Raw genomic sequence first — 18942 nt, forward strand, 5'->3', positions numbered from 1 at the left:
AAGGAGTCTAGAGTCTAAATAATGGCTTTAGAATTGGAAAGAAGCTGGATATCTTCTGGGTGTGAGGCTGTTAAGGATTTCTTCCCTGAAATCATCTGGAAGCACCGGGGATACTGTCCAGGATGAGACTATCTTCTCAGTTTATCTGTAGAATCCCCTGAAGACTCAAAAGTCAATTTCCTTCAGCTATCACAGCAATTAAATTGGACATTCCTTACCAGATGGTCCAAACAAAAGAATCAACTGTTGGTGAAATTTAATGGTATTTTCCTTGTCAGAAAGGCAAGTGAAAGACTTCAGAATGAGAAGATTTTGTAGGCATAGCATCTGATCTCTCGGGTGGAAGAGTCAAAGACAGAAATTAAAGTGATGCTAGCACTGCAAATGTATAAAAACAGGTTACAGAACATGTCCGAAGCTTAGAGCTTTTTGCTGGAGTTTCACAGAAGCTGCGGAATAGACTGGGCAGAGGGCAGAAGAGAGTGGTAACAGCGTGAGTGAGCTTGAGAATCAGACTGAGACGAGCTACGTGCCTCTGAGCGAGTTGCTTAACTGCTCCTCAGTCTCACTTTCCTCTTCTACAAAATGCAGATGATAAAAACATTTGCCTCACATGGCTATTGTTAGCATTAAATGAGATAATGCAGTAAAGCACAATACAGTGTTGGGCAGATGACAAGTGTCCAAAAATGTTAGCTAATCTTTCTTATTGAATGTTGAGTAGGGACTTCCCTGGCGGTCCAGTGGGTAAGACGCTGTGCTCCCAGTGCAGGGGGCCTGGGTTGGATCCCTGGTCGGGGAACTAGATCCCACATGCATGCCACAGCTGAGAGCCCACACGCTGCAATGAAGATCCCGAGGGCCACAACTAAGATCCGACGCGACGAAATAAATAAATATTAAAAAAATAAAAATAAAAAAATAAAGAGCCTACAAGTCTAAAAAAAATGTTGTAAGTAAATTAAGTGACATTATAGTGACGTTATATTTCTAACATATAATATCATGTCTCTAAACAACATTACGGCAGAGTTTTAAGAGGCACAAAAAGGCATGTTTTCAATTTTTTCTCCACTCCGCACTAAAAACAAAAAGAATAAACTAGTCTAAATCCTGTATCACTCAAAATTCCACACATTTCTCGAAAGTAATGGTGTTGGTAATTTGTCTTTCACTCACAACACAAAATGGACTCACAATTCTACGTCAAATTGAACGTTTAAATCTCTGCATCAGTCTGTCTCATGCTGGCAGCTTATAATTTGGGGTAACACTTCCGGAGTTCTCCATTTGAATATTGTATTGTAAATGAAGTCACTCACCCTGTTTTAGCAGAACCCCCAACAGGGACGCGTGCATATGGATAACAAATAAATACCAGTGCTTGATCATAAAGCCTCCATTCTGGCCCAATGATCTTTCTAATAATCCAGGGTATTCCAAGGAAACTAGGTCAGGACAGGGCAAGACAGCTCATATTGATCCTATACCCTTCCCAAAGGAATCAATAACTTTTTTTTTTTTTGGTATACTTATCAGAAATGAAATCTATGGAAAATAGTGGAATAAAATCTAGGAATTCTGTGACTACAAGCGGCAGGATTAATTTCCTTCTTTCTCAAAGAAAAACTGAGGCCCCTTCAGGTATAGTACTATGCATCTATAGAGAGTCAGTATAGTAGGCAGAATGATGATCTTACCCAAATGTCTACGCCCTCATCTCCAGAACCTGCGAATATGTTACCTCATATGGCAGAAGGGACTTTAATTAAAGATCTTAGATGGGGAGGGGTGGGATAGGGAGGGTGGGAGGGAGCGAGACGCAAGAGGGAAGAGATATGGGGATATATGTATATGTATAGCTGATTCACTTTGTTATAAAGCAGAAACTAACACAACAATGTAAAGCAATTATACTCCAATAAAGAGGTTAAAAAAACCCAAAAAAACATAAAACTATACAAAAAACAAAGCTCATATCTTCTTTAGACTTCACCCTATGTAAATTTAGAGCTGTAATAAAGAGGAGAAGACTATAAATTGTCATGAAGACTGCTTGACACAGTGAGAATGGAGCTGATAACTTGGCAGTCTCTGAAAAGGCATGGAATCTGACTTGGTGAATAATAATGAGGAATGGAAAAAGACAGTGGATAAGGTAAGATGATGAAAGTACAATGCTTCATTGTGTAATACAAGCAGGAAGAGGAAAGTAGTTCATCTCTAGAAGTTCTTGTGAACCTGCGAGCATTGAGGTAAATGACATTTGCAAGGACTTCTCGGAAGATGCTGAAATGAAAGTGCCCAGAATGCTGTCCAGCTACTACTCGGCGCTATTTTTCTAAAAATCAATAGATTCCAGAATTCATTCCCTTTCTGTTAATAGAGTTCCTGTGATTTCTCTCCATTTGTGTCCGATTCACTTATTTAAATTTAATTTAAAAGAGGTTTGATGTTCAATTTACAAAACTGAATAAATTTTTATCATTTTAAAATAAAATTAGAATTAAAAAAAAAAAAAATCTTAGATGGGGAGATTATTACGCAGTATCTGGGTGGGCCCAATGTCATCACATCGGTCCTTAGAAGCAGAGAAGGCTGTGGTCAGAGAGGGGGCTGTGACTATGAAGGGGCAGAGAGATGCACTGTTGCTGGCCTTGAAGATGAGCAAGGAGTCACAAGCCCAGGAGTGTGGGCGGCCTCTAGGAGCTGGAAGGTAAACAGATTCTCTCCTAGAGGTCCAGAAAGAAACACAGCCCCGCAGACACCTTGATTCTAGCCCAGTGAGAACTATTTTGAACTTCTAACATGAAGAACTGTAAGATGATAAATCTATGTCATTTTAAGCCACTAAATTTGTGGTAATTTGTTATAGTAACAATAGAAAACTAATATAATCAGTACTTTCATGGCCTTATACACTAGAATTTCAGGATCCAAGATGTGTTTTAACTACTATTTATTGTTTAAAAATGCTGTGTTTTGGAGCAGGCCTCTCCACATTAATTACTTTAAACTTTCGAAATCTATAAAAAAGAGGTTTTAAAAACAGCTTTTAAGAGTTACTAGCACTGGCCTTTAGAGCTGAGACAATTTCATTCAAATACCATAGCTAATGTAATACACTCAATATAGTATCTCTTCTTTCCCTGAAGATGTTTACAAACCAAACTCTAAAGATAACCTGTAATGGTTTATCTAAGATTAAAATTAGCTATTTTATTTCATACACTCTCATATCCTGCCCCTATAAAAGGGCAATTCATCTGACCAACACATTAGCATAAATGCCTTATTCTAACTCATTTAAGGCTTGGAGCTTGTTATATGTCCCTTCATCTACCAGAATACCAGAATACACTTGTCCCTCGGAATCCATGGGGGATTGGTTCCAGGACCCCCCTCAGATACCAAAACCTGCAGATGCTCAAGTCCTTATAAAAATGGCATAGTATTTGCATATAACCTACATACATCCTCCCATACACTTTAAATCATCTGTAGATTACTTATCTGACACACTGTAAATGCTATGTAAATAGTCATAAAGGTAAATGCTATGTCAATAGTTGCCAGCACAAGGGAAATTCAAGTGTTGCTTTTTGGACCTTTCTGGAATTTTTTCCACCCCCAAACATTTTTGATCCATGGTTGACTGGATCCGTGGATACACAGGGCCAACTGTACCATTCTTAAGGGTTAATCCCTAATTAAATCAGCAGCGAAGACTCTCCAAGGTCAACGTCAGTGCCTTAGCTCCAACATACCTAAGTTCGTCCATCTCCCTCTTCTTTTTCATCTCTTCCTTTTCTTTCCTTTTCATTTCCTGAATCTGGGCTTTCTTCTCATTCCTCTCTTCGCGGTCTCTGCATTCTTTCTCTGCCTCCAGGTCTGGGAACCGCTCCATTTTGGTCTTTTCCAATCGGTTCAGGATCTCATTCACTTTCTTCTCTACTGTCACAATTTTCACCTTGAGGGAGATGGAGGGAAAAAAAATACTGAATCTTTGTTTTTTTTTCCCCCCCCCAGAACAGGGCAGGGCTTTCCAGCAGCTTAGCAACCCAGCTTGATTCCCTTTAGGAAAGAGACATCATGCTGAGCCCTCAACAGCAGAGACAGACACCCAGCGCCAGGGCACTGCCACCCTGTGATGCTCACACTTACGTCCTTCTGCCTGTGAAAGCCTATCTGTCCCACATCCATGTCGGCCGTTTTCTTCAGGTTAGACCACGGGGTATAGACCACGTTGACGTTGTTCATCTTGCAGCCTGCCAAGAGAGACTGTCTTCAACATGCGGGCAGGAGGACGCTGAGCAATGCGTCCCCTCACCCACAATGAAGTCACCATAATCCAACAAAGGAAAAGGCTGAGAATGAACAAGCCACCAAGTGTTTCAAACCACAAAATACTTTTTTTTTAAAAAAGAAGCCACCCACAAAGGCAAATGGGAAAGCCGACAAACAATTCAAGCTAAAGTATTCTGATGAAAAGCAGGGTCAAGAGATCAGCTTCAGGGATCTTTGAGACTCTCTAAAATTGAATGCAAATTTTATTGTATGTGTTTTTAAAGAGAAAAGGACCAAACAGGTTTCCTCAGATTCTCAAAGGAGCCCTTGATCTAATAAAGGTTAAGCAGCAAGATAAAGTGATTCGAGACACCGGATTCTACCCTGCACTACCACAAACCAGCTGTGTCGCTTTGGGAAAATCCCCATGGCTCCTGGCATCTCATCTGAAACATGAGGAAACTGGACTAGTTTAGTAGAGCTTTTTGGTTTTTGTTTCTTTAGCCGTGGAACCTCTTTTACCAAAGAAAACATAACAAAGTAATCAAAGCAGAGATGCTCCGAAGGGGTGCCAGGTATCCTGTTCACTCCTCCTCCTCCCCCCCCACCACCACCCCCACTTCGTGCTTCCCCTCCACCCCTGACAGCCTCCCAGGCAGCTCTGAGAATCAGTCTAATCACTGGTCCAGTGCTCTCTAAGGCCCTTCCAAATTAGATGGCAATACATTTCAATGTTTATTAAATGACCACGTACACTGGGGAAATCTGGTGAACACGACCTTACCTAAGCGATCAGTTAACATCGCCAAAAATGAGGCAAACTGGCAGCATGTGCCTCCTGACCGTAATGCACAAGACTGCACCTACGCAGTATTCCTGCCACAAAATGCGTAATGTGGTCCTACTGAACAGGAAGCATCAGACCAACCCAAAGTGGTCTCCACTCTAAAAGTGTCAACGTCTTGAAAGACAAAGAAGTGTCCAGATTAAAGGAGACCAGCGATACATGACAAGTGAATAGAATGTATGATCCTGCATCAAAAAAAAAAAAAATGCTATAAAGTGACGGTAGTGGGACAACTGACAAAACTTACACATGCACTCTGTATAACAGTATTCTACCCATGTGAAATTTCCTGAATCTGATCACTGTAATGCAGTTACTTAAGACAATGTACTTCTTAGGACATGCTGAACGGTCACGATGCCTGTGATTTTCTTTCAAATGGTTCAGCTAAAAAACCATTGAGTGAATTGAATTACAGGGAGAAGGCAAACAAATACGGAAAAACTGTTGATTCTAAATTTTCTTGCAACTTTTCTGTAGGTTTGAAATTTTTTTCAAAATTAAGTCAAAAAAAAAAAATCTCCACGTGCAAGGCACTGTGGGAGATACAAACATGGATCAGACAATGGATCCTGCCTTTGAAGATTAAAGGAAGGCAGATAAGTCCATAAGTAATTTCAATGAAAATTAGAAGTCATCAAGTGATGTTGGAAAGATACAGGTAAAGAGTTAAGGGAGTTCAGAGAGGGCAGTGGTCACTCAAAGCTGGAGGAAGGAAAAGGCTCCGTGGGAGAGGTTAAGTTCCTTAATTCTTAATTTCTTAAATTCAGCCTCCTCATCTATAAAATGAAAGTAATATCTTAATTCAGTAGAGTTGATAAATGAACAATTTGTAATGTTCTTGGCACAGTGCCAGGCATGTAATTAACATTCAATGCCAGCTGTTATTACTATTACTATAACTACAGCGTAGCCCTTGAACCTTAGCTCGAATCTAGACATGTGATGACTGAGCAGGAGTGTAACACTGAGGGCAGAGGGAACAATACAAGCAAAGGCACAAAGTAGGAAAACAGCAAATATTTGCTTTGGCTGGAGTATGAAATACATGAAGGGAAACAAAGTCTGTGTTCAGATCAGAGATGCTTAAATGCCAGCTTAGGAAGTTTGGGTTTAACTGTAGAGACAAGGTGAAGGGTGTCACAGAAAGTGTCTAAGCTTTTAGAAAGTTTAATCTGGCAAGAGATTATAAAATGAATAAAGAAGAGGCTGACCAGATTCTCTGATGACAAACAGCGCTGAAGGTGGTCAACCAGGGACGGAAATATTTTAATAACACAGTGACGCAAATGTAGTGTACTTAGCAAATCTCACAGCAAAGACAATCTTCTTCACTCCTCAGCATCCTCTGCTATTGACTCCTGAGAGTGAGACGCTTGGGCTTAGCTCCTTATGAGTGAGCTATCCCTGTGGAAGGCTGAAGAGGAGAGAAGAGTGATTCAGTGATTCAATGACCCTTCCTCTTTTCTGTTTTCTTTAGAACTGGTAAACTATAAAGGGATTAAGAAGAAAGAGGCCCGGCCAAGAATAATGAGTCCAAAGCTCTTTTAATAAATTCACATCTGCTAGCCAGGGGCATGAAAACACATTAAAGAGGTTGCAACACACAAGGAAGGAGGATAATGACGTAGTTTCAATTTTCATTATTTTTCTTTCCATAACCAAAGATTTTAACTGGAAATCTGAGGAGCTCTTCTTCGACTCATAAAAATGGAACGTCCTAAAACTAACTGCAATTTAATGATTTGTGGAGTTGAAAATGAATGGCTCTGTAAGACAAGACTTCCAGTTCCTTTGAATAAGCACCTGATTCAGTAAAGCTGCCGAGTGAGATGCAGGAAAACGCGGACTAAGTGATGCGGGAGGGAGCACACTGCCCAGCTCTTCTCCTATAATCACCAGCTCCCGGTACCTGCTGTCAGCTCTGTGTCTGCCCCATGCTTATCTTCTACGCAAACCATATTTTTTCCGAACCCTCTGGATCACCCCTCAACTTTATATCAAACCAAACTTACCTCTACCTTATCTAGGTCCATGTCCTACAACTAAAATCCAGTCTACTAGCTCATACCTAGCAGAATACCATCACCCAGCTCCCCTTTATAACTGCCACCTCCACTCCATTAACTGTCCTTCTTGACCTGTACTGACTTGACAAATTAAATCTTGTACAGTAGAACTAAACCAGCACCAAGGCCAATACTACAGGTCCTACTTAAAACATGGAGGCCAATTGTCTCAACACTCTTTGCACATTAGAATCACCTGGAGAGCACTGTAAAAATACTGATTCTAATGCATCACCCTAGACATATTATTTAAGGTTCTCTGGGAGATAACAAGATCAACAGACTTGATACCTTCACAATTTACAGGGAGAAGAAAGTATGGAAGGAGAGAAGGAAAGAAAGAAAAAGTAGGAAAGAGTAATTGGGAGACTTGGGTTCTAGAATCTAGTAACAAATAATGGAAACAAACACATCAAACATTACAAATAAAGCCATGAGACACATCTCTTGCTTGGCAATTAACATAATGCAATTTCCAAAAGTCTTTCTACAAGTAACCTTAGGGGTAGGCAGGTCTAGACAAGTTTCTTCTCTTTTTTAAAATTATTTATTTATTTTTGGTTGCATTGGGTCTGTTGCTGTGTGCAGGCTTCTCACTGCAGTGGCTTCTCTTGTTGTGGAGCATGGGCTCTAGGTGCACGGGCTTCAGTAGTTGTGGCACGCGGGCTCTAGAGCGCAGGCTCAGGAGATGTGGCTCACGGGCTTAGTTGCTCCACGGCATGTGGGATCTTCCCAGACCAGGGCTCAAACCCGTGTTCCCTGCATTGGCAGGCGGGTTCTTAACCACTGCGCCACCAGGGAAGCCCTAGACAATTTTCTATTCAAGGTAAAGAAAACAGGGTAAAAAAGACTTGAGATGGGGCCATGAAAATTAGAGGGGCAGGGAGGTTGGCTTTCAGTTCTCTGACAGGTAGTGCAACTCCCACCTTAAAGAACAAAACAGGGGAAATGCATATTACATGTCATTCCCTTGACTCAAGCCAAAGTCAGTAATATGTTCTCTAAGATGTAATCCATTTCAGACACAGAGAAAGCAGTGCTAATTCTGAAAACATCTCTAGGAAAACTGACCTTGAATGCTATTGGCCTTCACAAGATGGGCACAGTCCATTAGTACTTCCTTTGGAATGTCTTCTATTTTCTCCCCCTGAAACACAAGAATAAACCAAATGGTCCACTACCTTGTTACTGATCAATACTGCAGCACTTTTATAGGGCTTTGCTACCTTACTAGGCACAATTTTATTAAAAGTAGGGGCTCTTCAACTGTATTTCAAAACACTGAAAAATGAAGTCCATTGTGGAAATGTTTACTTTAAGAGAAGGCAGTAATATGGAAAATCCTGACTTAATTAAGTGGGGAAAAAAACAGGGTATGAAAGAAAACCACTAAAATATTAACTGTATTTATGTCTGAGTAATTTTTCCCTCTTCTCTTTCTTACTTTTAGAAACCTTGTGGAGAAATGGTGCCTATTTTTGGCAATGGGAAGTCTTCTTAGCTGAGGTCCCTACAAACTCCCTCTCAAGAGACATCTTATAGTTTTGGGTCTCCATGATCTGGTAGGTCATCTACCCTCGGAATTAGTCAGGAACCAAGCTCCTGGTGTGTTAGATATAACCTTCTACCATAAAAGAGAAAAAATTCTGATTCATTCTCTTTACAGATACCGTATCAAAGTCAAAGCTGAATAAGCAAAGCCATTCCAAAAGAACAAAAATATCTGAGGCAAGAGCTAGTGGAAATCAACTCAGCACTTGGCTATTAGGCATGGGATTACTGAAGCACTTCTGTCTGGGAATGAAATGTTTTATCTACCTAAATATTTGAGATAAATTAAGTTTATTCCATTATGTTTCTGTTTTTTTCCTTATTTTAAATGTTTCAAAATGGGAATCTCAATTACCTAAATTTTGACCAAAAAATATGTGATTTAAGTTTGTCACTACTTTAACGCCATATCTCATCCTGTGAGATTCCCTGACCACTTAAATAGAGGATTCTGAATTTACCATCTTGATAACACAATGTCATCATCATGAATATCAACCATTACACTAGGCTATAATATAGTGATAGTGATGCCTTCAGGGGCATCTAAAATACACAGAAGCTGACTGACCCTATACTAAATAAATCAAATAAATAATTAAAAAACAAAACAATAGCTACCACTTTTTGAATATCTGCTGAGTGCTAGGTACACTAAATAAATGGCCATATGAAATGGATAGTACTACGTTCACTTTGCCAATGAAGAAAATGAAGCTTAGAGAGGTTAAGCAACTAGGCCAAGCTCCCCAATATCTAGTAAGTGACAGAACTGAGAGATGAACCCAGGACTAACTAAAGCCACGCTCTAACAACTGGCCCCAGAGTGTGGTGCTTATGGAGTTTCTGTGGAAACGTACAGCTTCTTGGTCCTTGCTGTATCAGGCTATGTCGCAACATCCCTTCTTGCTATTCCTGAAGCAACAGCCTCTTCTTGTTTTGCTACTTCTAATATAATATGAGCAGACCAAATAAAATAAAATAATTTAGCTTAGCATTATGCATAAAGTCAGAGTAAACAAACTCTGCATGGAGAGTGTAAGGTACTCCCATATGTAAAGGCCAGAATTTTGACTGTGGGCTTTGTGCCATCTGTGTTAATGAGATAAGTGACCTCTTGATAAGTGAGATTTTTCTATAGGTTTTCAAAAATCAAATAAGCCTAGGAAAAAACACTTGTTGAATATCCATGATCTTCAAGGCTTGGGTTGAATTCACCTGAACTTGACAAAGAAAGAATGAACACACATAGCGCTTAGCATGTGCCAAGCATTATTCTAAATGCTTCAGTTATGCTAGCTCATTTAATTCTCACAACAACCCAGTAAGACAGGGGCTGTTAGCTCCCTTTTACAGATGAGGAAACGGGCACAGCTGAATAACTTGCTCAGAGTCGCACAGCTGGTAAGCAGCAAGGTCAGGATACAAAGCTGGCAGTCTGGCTCCAGAGTTTGGGTTCTGAACTACTTATACTTAGTCTCACTGCATGTCCAACACTTACTTGGTACCTACTAAGTACAAAGGGCTATGTCGTTTACTGCAGGAGATCAACCAGGTAAAAGTTCCGCAAGGAGCACATATTTTTATCTAGCACATTATGTGCTTCCAAAAGAAAATGAAATCAAACTCCTGTTTAAACAAGTTCTAACTGGTGGCAATGTGAACCTGGGACTACCCACCGTTATTTCCATTTTCTGATGCAGCAGAACCCAAAGGAAAAAATTTAATCTGAACCAAAAGGAAAGTTGGGAACACCATACTTTATTTTCTCTAGACTTAAAATAGTTCCAAAATGGCAAGAAGTTGCCTAGGAAAATTCAGAATTTTGTTCCAGCAAAGAGTTCACAATCTTCTTTTTTTTTTACAACACAGTTCTCAAAAATATAAATAGAATAAGTAAAGATGTGGTAGAACGTTTTACCTTGTTAGTAAATTAAGGAGTAAATATTATAAGCATAATGAAGTAGCATCTTGTATTTATTAAAATGGTCAAAAGGTTGTTATTTTTCTGAAGTTATAAAACCCCAAAAAGTTTTTGGAAAACCTATATATATCAGGTAGCATTTCAAACCAGCATAATATTTTCAAAGGGCAATCTGGCATAAAAGGAGTTATCAAAATGTTTATATCTTTTGACCCAGTAATTTCACTTCTGAGAACTACTCTAAAAAAAAAAAAAGAAAAGAAAAGAAAAATAGAAAGTAGTTCATTAAAAAAATATTTCTTGTTGGGGATTCATAATGCTGAAAACTGTAAACAACTTATATTCTGACAAGGGAGCTTTCAAATTAACTGTGGCATATTATCAACTCAAAGCAGCCAGTCAAAACAATAAATATGAAAATAATGCAGTAACGTGAAAAAGTCTGTAAACTGTCACTTTAAAAGTAATACAATCTTTTTGATATCGAGCTCTATGAGCTGTTTATATATTTTGGAGATTAATCCTTTGTCTGTTGTTTCATTTGCAAATATTTTCTCCCATTCTGAGGGTTGTCTTTTTGTCTTGTTTATGGTTTCCTTTGCTTAAAAGCAAAAGCTTTTAAGTTTAATTAGGTCCCATTTGTCTATTTTTGTTTTTATTTTCATTACTCTAGGAGGTGGGTCAAAAAAGATCTTGTTGTGGTTTATGTCAAAGAGTGTTTTTCCTATGTTTTCCTCTAAGAATTTTACAGTGTCTGGTCTTACATTTAGGTCTTTAATCCATTTTGAGAAAACCATAATTCAAAAAGAGACATGTACCAGTGTTCAATGCAGCACTATTTACAATAGCCAGGACATGGAAGAAACCTAAATGTCCATCGACAGATGAATGGATAAAGAAGATGTGGCACATATATAGAATGGAATATTACTCAGCCATAAAAAGAAACAAAACTGACTTATTTGCAGTGAGGTGGATGGACCTAGAGTCTGTCATACAGAGTGAAGTAAGTCAGAAAGAGAAAAACAAATACCGTATGCTAACACATATATATGGACTCTAAAAAAAAAAAAAAATGGTTCTGAAGAAGCTAGGGGCAGGACAGGAATAAAGACGCAGATGCAGAAAATGGACTTGAGGATACGGGGAGGGGGAAGGGTAAGCTGGGATGAAGTGAGAGAGTGGCATGGACATATATACACTACCAAATGTAAAACAGATAGCTAGTGGGAAGCAGCCGCATAGCACAGGGAGATCAGCTCGGTGCTTTGTGACCACCTAGAGGGGTGGGATAGGGAGGGCGGGAGGGAGGCTCAAGAGGGAGGGGATGAGGGGATATGGGGACATGTGTACGCATATGGCTGATACATTTTGTTGTACAACAGAAACTAACACAGCATTGTGAAGCAATTATACTCCAATAAAAATGTGTTAAAAAAAAAAAAGTAATATAATCAACCAGGGGAAGCCAAGGTGGAATGCAGACTGAGACAAAAGAACCTAAGTGTGTGACAGACATCACTGAAAGGCATGAGGTGGGGAGGGCGGGGAGCAGCTGACAAGTAACTTTGAAAAACAGCATTTTGAATGGAAACTGTAACTGCACTGTACTTTAGTTGATAAAGTTGTTTCTTATGGGGATACAGGCTAACAAATCTGAAACCACTTCCATATATACTGGATTCAAATAAGCAAATGATGGTGGATGGTGGGAGCCAGGCTTCCCACTGTCTGAGAAGGAAGTAATAGCTAAGCAAGGAAGGAATGTGAGAAAGGCCCCTGTAGTAACGGGTTCATCAGAGACACCAGTCATGTTTAGCTTACTGTAGATACAGAAAAAATTATGCATACGAATTACTCACACAGGTTAGTATACATACACCTATTTCCCAGCTCTGTCACATGAGAGGGCCTAGAAGCAATGATACTCTAGCAGCAATGAGCACACCCAGAGTCCAGATCTTGATTTCTAAACACCATTTCCCAATAAAAGAAACCAAAGTTCCTCAGAGAAACGGCTGATCCTAGAGCTGGAGCAGGGAAAACACAAGATGAGCCTGGAGCATCTTGAGTGTCAGAAAGTAAGGAAGTGCTCAGAAAGTAAAATGACAGGAGCATGTCAAAGGAACACAAGAGCCAAGCTGGAAAAGTCAAAGCAGGGACAATTTTAGCAACAAAATGACACAGTACTGGATTATAACCCAAAGTAAAAAGTAAATGTGTGAGTCCATACTGATATAAGTAAATGACTGAATTAAATACATGGGAGAGAAGAGATGAATATTCCTTACAGAAGAATTCCAAACAATATATGCAGGTACTCCCTGCGCCAGGATGTGGAGCTCTCCCCCTTGAGTACAGGCTGGACTTAGTGAATTGCTTCCAAATAATAAAGTATGTGGGGAGAAGATCAACTCTCTAGTGAAAAAACCTGACAGGAGATCAAGGTTAACACCATCAGTGGTAAGTCCTATTAATGCAAATACCCCTGACATGATGGGATAAGAGCACTTCACCTCTGTGCTATTGTTCCCCCAAACCCGTAACTCCAGTCTAGTCATGACCTGATCAGTACTTCTCAAACTGTCAAGGTCATGACAAACAGGGAAAGAGTGACAAACTGTCACAGACCAGAGACTAGGCAGACATGACAACTAAAATGCAATGTGTGACACTGGACCAGATCCTGGAACAGAAAAAGGACATTAATGGAAAAACTGGAGAAATCCAAATAGAGTCCAGAGGTTAGTTAATAGTGATGCATCAGTTCTGGCTTCTCAGTTCAGACAAATTTACCATGGTAATGTTAAGATGTTAACAATGGGGAAAACTGGACATCGGGTATACAGGAACTTGTACTACCTTTGCAACTTTTCTGTAAATCTAAAATCATTCCAAAATAAATATTTTAAAAAATACACATAACAATTATCCATACCCTATGATTCAACTACACAAAATACAATAGATGGATATAAAGACAGATTGGAAAAACAGTGGTTTTATGTGACTAGGGAACATTAAATCTTTTCCCTTTACTAGGATAATGCTGTTTTAAACCTCCCAAAGCAGCCCCTGATAACTAGGAACATATGCCCTTGGTGAGGCAGGAGAATCACATGAGTCTGAGAAAAAGGAACTACAACATGATCTTCCTAGAAGAAGACAAAGTCCAGTAGTGTCAACTGAAATGACAGGGAGACAGAGCAGAGGTGACACACAGCACACCTCAGCTGGCAGGACAAGGCAGTGCTTCTATCTGGGAAATATGTGCTGTGTCCCCTTCCAAGCCTCAAAAATCACCAGAATTGCCCTTAGTGGTTTCCTGGGTTGGGGGAAGACATCTCTTCATTTGCTAATTTGTAGACTTTTGTACATATTTATTACTCTAAACAATTTATTTGCCCAAAAAAAAGGATAGAGGACAAGATAGGATGCTCATCACTACAGAAAAAGTCACGAATCCATGTTTAAATCCAGTTACCTTATGTAATCGAAGGTATACATGAGCCGAAGAGAGTTTGTCCACATGAAACCTACAAAGAATGAAAACCACTTTTAGCAAGAGGTACAAGATAACCATCTCCTCAGGCCACCTGCATTTAAAGCATTCCAATCCAAAAATATTAATTCAGTGCCGACTGCACACTGAGCACTATGGGGGCAGAAAACAGTCACCGCCTCCAGAGAGCTCACTATCCACTGGGAGAGGTGAGAAGAACACGGAAAGTTCTGCAGCTGTGTGAGACTAAGTACCAAGATGAGTACAGGAGGTGATGAATGTTAAAAGCCCAGGGAAGGGTGATTTTTGAAGCGAGAAAGAGCTATCAGTGACCCAAGGCTTCATTGATGAACTGAGACTTGGTGGGTCCCAAGCTGAACCACGGGACTCAGAGCAAACACGGGGAAGGAATTTTAGGTGAGAAGAGAAGGGAATGAAAGAAGTCAGCAAGACTCCAGGGTTGCAAGCCTGGGAGACGCACAGGACCACTGACAGTAACATCTTACAGCTGGAGAGGGCGCCAGTTTGGCACAAAGATGACAGGTTTGGTTTGGGAAATCCTGAGTTTCAAGCGATGGCAAAACAATCCAAAGAGAATGTCAATCACAGAGATGGAAGAGTCAGGTGAGGACTGAAGCAGTAAGCAGACCACATCACCACATGGGTCAGACCAACAATTCATCCAGCCTTACCTCTGACAATGACACTAATACGCGTCTCCTGGGAAAGCATGGTGATTGCCCGTTATGACGCTGTCCTAAAAATATTCAGAATGCCCTCTCACCCCAGTAGCCTAAATTTACCTTTCATTAAGGCTCTATCATTCACCAATTTAATTAAATCTTTTAAAACTTACTTCTTTTTTCACCTAGTCCAACATTTGGGGATTTTAAGTTTTTCATATTTACAATTCACCAAATGAAGTTGACCGCTCTTTCCAACACCCAGAGAGGCCTCCAGAATGCTAGCAAACAATGGTAACACACGACTGTCACTTCGTGATTTCTGTTAACTTTACTCATCTCTTCCTTAGTCCTTTCCTTTCCAGACTGAGGAATGTTCAGTAAAATCCTAAGGAGGCAACGTCACGTCCCATTACGTATTTCTTTAGACATTTTCTTAGCATTAATGGATTTTTTAGAGCTGCAAATGGTTACACACTCATACCTGGTCCAAGACGTAGGCAGTGTGATTCTATATAAAGGTCAAGGTTTGCTGTTTCTCATGCCCTCTTTAAAAAGGTCAGGCATCTTGCTAGTCACTTTGGAGAAAGAAAATTTTTACACATTTTTGGCAGTCTATGATGACTCTAGGTTTTATTCCTAACCATTAGTGATAGCCAGAAATGAATATAACATCTTAGTTTGATTTATTTTTCTTCTGCTGGTTCATTTACTTATTTGCATTCCCACGTAAGAGATTCCTACTGATTATCATCTTCAGCTTGGCATTTTCCAGCCAGAAAATGTGTTTTTTGAAAATCTGGAAATTATACCTCACTACTCTGTTTCAGAATCTTAGGAAAATACCCCATTAGTAAGCAGGCTCAATTGAGAAAACTTCTCCCATTCCAATTTGTTTTAAGTTCTCTATTTACAACAACTCTTTCCTACATACCCATAGTAGCTTGATTGTATTCTGATTTTCCTTAAAGGTCTCTGATGTGGAATTTTATCAAAAGACATACACAAGTAGTTCCATGTATATACACACTGGGTTCATACATAGGCAGTCAAAGTACTAAAACACACCCAGGAATATCACTGCTGATCTACACCAACTTCAGGCTTGTAGGTACACCTCTACAAAGTGCAAAGGGAATGCATGTCCCAACGGCGCTTTGGTTGAAATGTAAAACGAACAAAAAAGTCAGTTCTGTAAACAAACTATTTTGAGTGAGTTTCCTTAAAAAACCTTCCAAACCTCCCAAAATGCTCACTCCAAGTTTAAATTATGCCCACTAGTTCCCTAGTTCCCTCTCTTCCTTGTTACCTTCCTCTCCCTGCTTAATCACTATTACTCTTTATTGAATGCAGAGACTAGAAACATGAGCATCCCTGACCTGAGAATGTAGAGATGCACGGGACCCCAAGCTGGGTCGTTTATCCTTAAAGTGGGGTCTCTAGAAATACTACTCATTAGGGGGTTTGGAAGCAGTGAACGCACACTCTGTATTTTCCTTTGTTTAAAATGAATTTAGTTCCATTCTCATTTAAGCCTAGAAAAATTCTTTGCTTAAAAGCACCTTAGGAGGTTTCCTGGTATAAACTTAGATGTTGACATTCGCAGAGGTTAAGTTCCAGGTTGAAAATCTGCCCTGGAATGTAGATCAACTGACTCATATTCTTTGCACACCCAGGAATGTTTCCAGGATTGACAGTTTATTAACTGTAACAGGTCTTGAAATTTAGGGCTATGCCAGCTCACATCTGACCTAGAATAGCTTCTGGAAGTAAAAGTCAATCACTTCCGACAACAGACATTAAATCTCAAGATTAAAGAGTGTCGAAATGGCTATCGGGCAGCTATAGACACCAGTCTGGTAAGTGCCTTCCAGAAGTCTACCTTAACGAAACGAAAAACCCAAGTCATAATACATGAGGTGTAGGCTGTAAATTGGAAATTTCTCTTCCACTTAATTTTTTTTAAATGTCAAGTAAAAGGCTGTAGTGAACTGACTTTCATGGTGCATCTGAGTATGTAACCTTTCCTATGCAGGTATTTCTGCCCCAAACCTTACAGCAGGTAACTGCATAACAGGTGTGATCATCCTTATCTCTTGTGTGACAGATCTGGAGATCTTTGGGGCCTTAAGGACAACTGAAATAATCCAGCCAAGGGTGACAGGTACTCAAAATGGAGATGACCAGAATGCAGTTACTGTGAAGAAATGTCCAGCAGAGATCATTTCCAGACAGGCAGAGAGCTAGTCCGTTAGAAAGTCCACATCTCCTGAACACTCACTATGTGCCAGGTCCTACGCTGGGCAGCGGGACAGAGTGGTAAACAAGCCCGGTGGATCACTGTCCCGGGGTGGGCGGGGGAGGCAGGGGAGCAGAGCTTATAGTCAAGGGTCCTAGGAAGGTAAGCAGCACCCAGTGCAGAAGCCCCGAGCAGTGCAACCTGCCCCCCTGAGGTATGGGGGCACCAAGCAGTGTCTACCTTGATGACATATTTGAGTTCAGAAGATGGGCCACTGTGCTGGAACAGGGGGCTGATAAAAAAACCTTTAAACTTCCTCAGGTTTCTAGTGCCTCTTGGTTCCTGGAGTGTGGACTTCAGAGAGGGCAAACAAACAGGGAAGTACTTCCACGGGGTCAGGAGGCGGCTCTTTCACAATGAGGTAGGCTGGAGCCAGAGAGGCGCCCTTCAGTGGGCTCCTGCAGGTAGGCCCGGGGGTTCAGAGAATGGCTACATCTAGGGAGTAGCTTAAGTTAGTCTCCGGGCAATATCCTTCCTACCAGATGCCCAATGCTGCACATCTTACTGAAAATCAGTCAACTCTTCTAAAAAGTGGCAGCCTAAGCTCTGTCACTATAGGAAATTAAGTGAGGGATCTGGGCCCAAATAGCCTGAGGGAAGACAGAAACAGGGATCTAGAACTCGAGCTGGCTGGGGGCCAGCAACAACCCGAGTGGATCTGTTCAGTTTCCCTTAGCCTGAGTTTCCTCATCTGAAAAATGGGCATGATATTGGTAACTACTTCACAGGGTTGTAGTGAAGTGAAATGTATTAGTGGAGGTAAACACTCCACAGGATCTGGCCTACAGTTATCTGTTTGGTAAACGTCCATTACTACTATCATTAAAGCCAACGGGATCCAAGTGCTTCTCCTCAGGGACGGCATTTGGTAGGGGGGTGTTAGGAGTTGTAGAGACCATATCCCGCTCTATAGTAGGTAGAATTAGGCTCCAGGAGAGAGACATCACAAGGGTCAGAGGGAGTGGTGGAAGCTGCAGCTAGAAAAAGAAAGCAAACTGAGTATGAGAGCATTACATGAAAGAAAAAGAAAGTAGCTGGAATCCATGAACTCCTCACAGGTTTTGGGTTTGAGTTGTAGAAAAGCCCATATGGCATCCCAAGGCAGTTAGAAAAAGAAAAGAATTCAACTAAAATGAAGGGTTTTTTTTCTGCATTTGTTTTGTTGTTTTTTTTTTTTTTTTTTTTAAATTTTTTTTTTTTTTTAATTTATTTTTTTAATTTATTTATGGCTGTGCTGGGTCTTCGTTTCTGTGCGAGGGCTTTCTCTAGTTGTGGCAAGCGGGGACCACTCTTCATCGCGGTGCGCGGGCCTCTAACTATCGCGGCCTCTCTTGTTGCGGAGCACAGGCTCCAGACGCGCAGGCTCAGTAATTGTGGCTCACGGGCCTAGTTGCTCCGCGGCATGTGGGATCTTCCCAGACCAGGGCTCGAACCCGTGTCCCCCGCATTGGCAGGCAGATTCTCAACCACTGCGCCACCAGGGAAGCCCGTTGTTTTTTTAGAATGGGTTTGGCAAGCAGCAAAATAAAATTATCTTGGAAGGAGGCTAAGAAAGAATATATTATAATTTTTGAAATTTCCATAAATTCTTTTAGAAAGAAGGGATAGGGGCTGGATCAAGCCAGGGTTAAACTCTTTGTTGAGAAGACAATGGGAAGCCAGTCTGTGTTTTCTTTAAAGCTGAATCTGGTCAGATGCTCTACCTATTCCACCGACATGGAAGCTTGCGTCTATTTTCTTCACTGCTTCTTGTGAAGCCTGCATCCATCCACTCAAAAAG

The 18942-nt window shown here is 40.6% G+C and overlaps 1 protein-coding gene across 11 annotated transcripts in view; it reads right to left on the reverse strand.

Annotated features, from left to right (window-relative positions):
• CCDC25 (coiled-coil domain containing 25) overlaps positions 1–18942 on the reverse strand; it is an 82680-nt gene that overhangs the window by 54749 nt on the left and 8989 nt on the right. For 6 of the 11 annotated variants that reach the window (XM_082469036.1, XM_082469037.1, XM_082469038.1 and 3 more), the window contains 4 exons: positions 14163–14214; positions 8275–8350; positions 4165–4268; positions 3768–3970 (listed from right to left, as the gene is read on the reverse strand). In XM_082469036.1, the coding sequence (XP_082325162.1) occupies positions 3768–3970; positions 4165–4268; positions 8275–8350; positions 14163–14214 (435 nt within the window). Of the gene's footprint in view, positions 1–3767; positions 3971–4164; positions 4269–6348; positions 6552–6662; positions 8130–8274; positions 8351–14162; positions 14215–18942 lie in introns of those variants that run through there. The other 5 variants (XR_014265559.1, XR_014265560.1, XM_082469042.1 and 2 more) reach the window with 5 other exon arrangements.

Source organism: Balaenoptera physalus (assembly GCF_965194825.1).
Source record: "Balaenoptera physalus genome assembly, chromosome: 7".
In the NCBI taxonomy this organism is placed as follows: domain Eukaryota; kingdom Metazoa; phylum Chordata; class Mammalia; order Artiodactyla; family Balaenopteridae; genus Balaenoptera; species Balaenoptera physalus.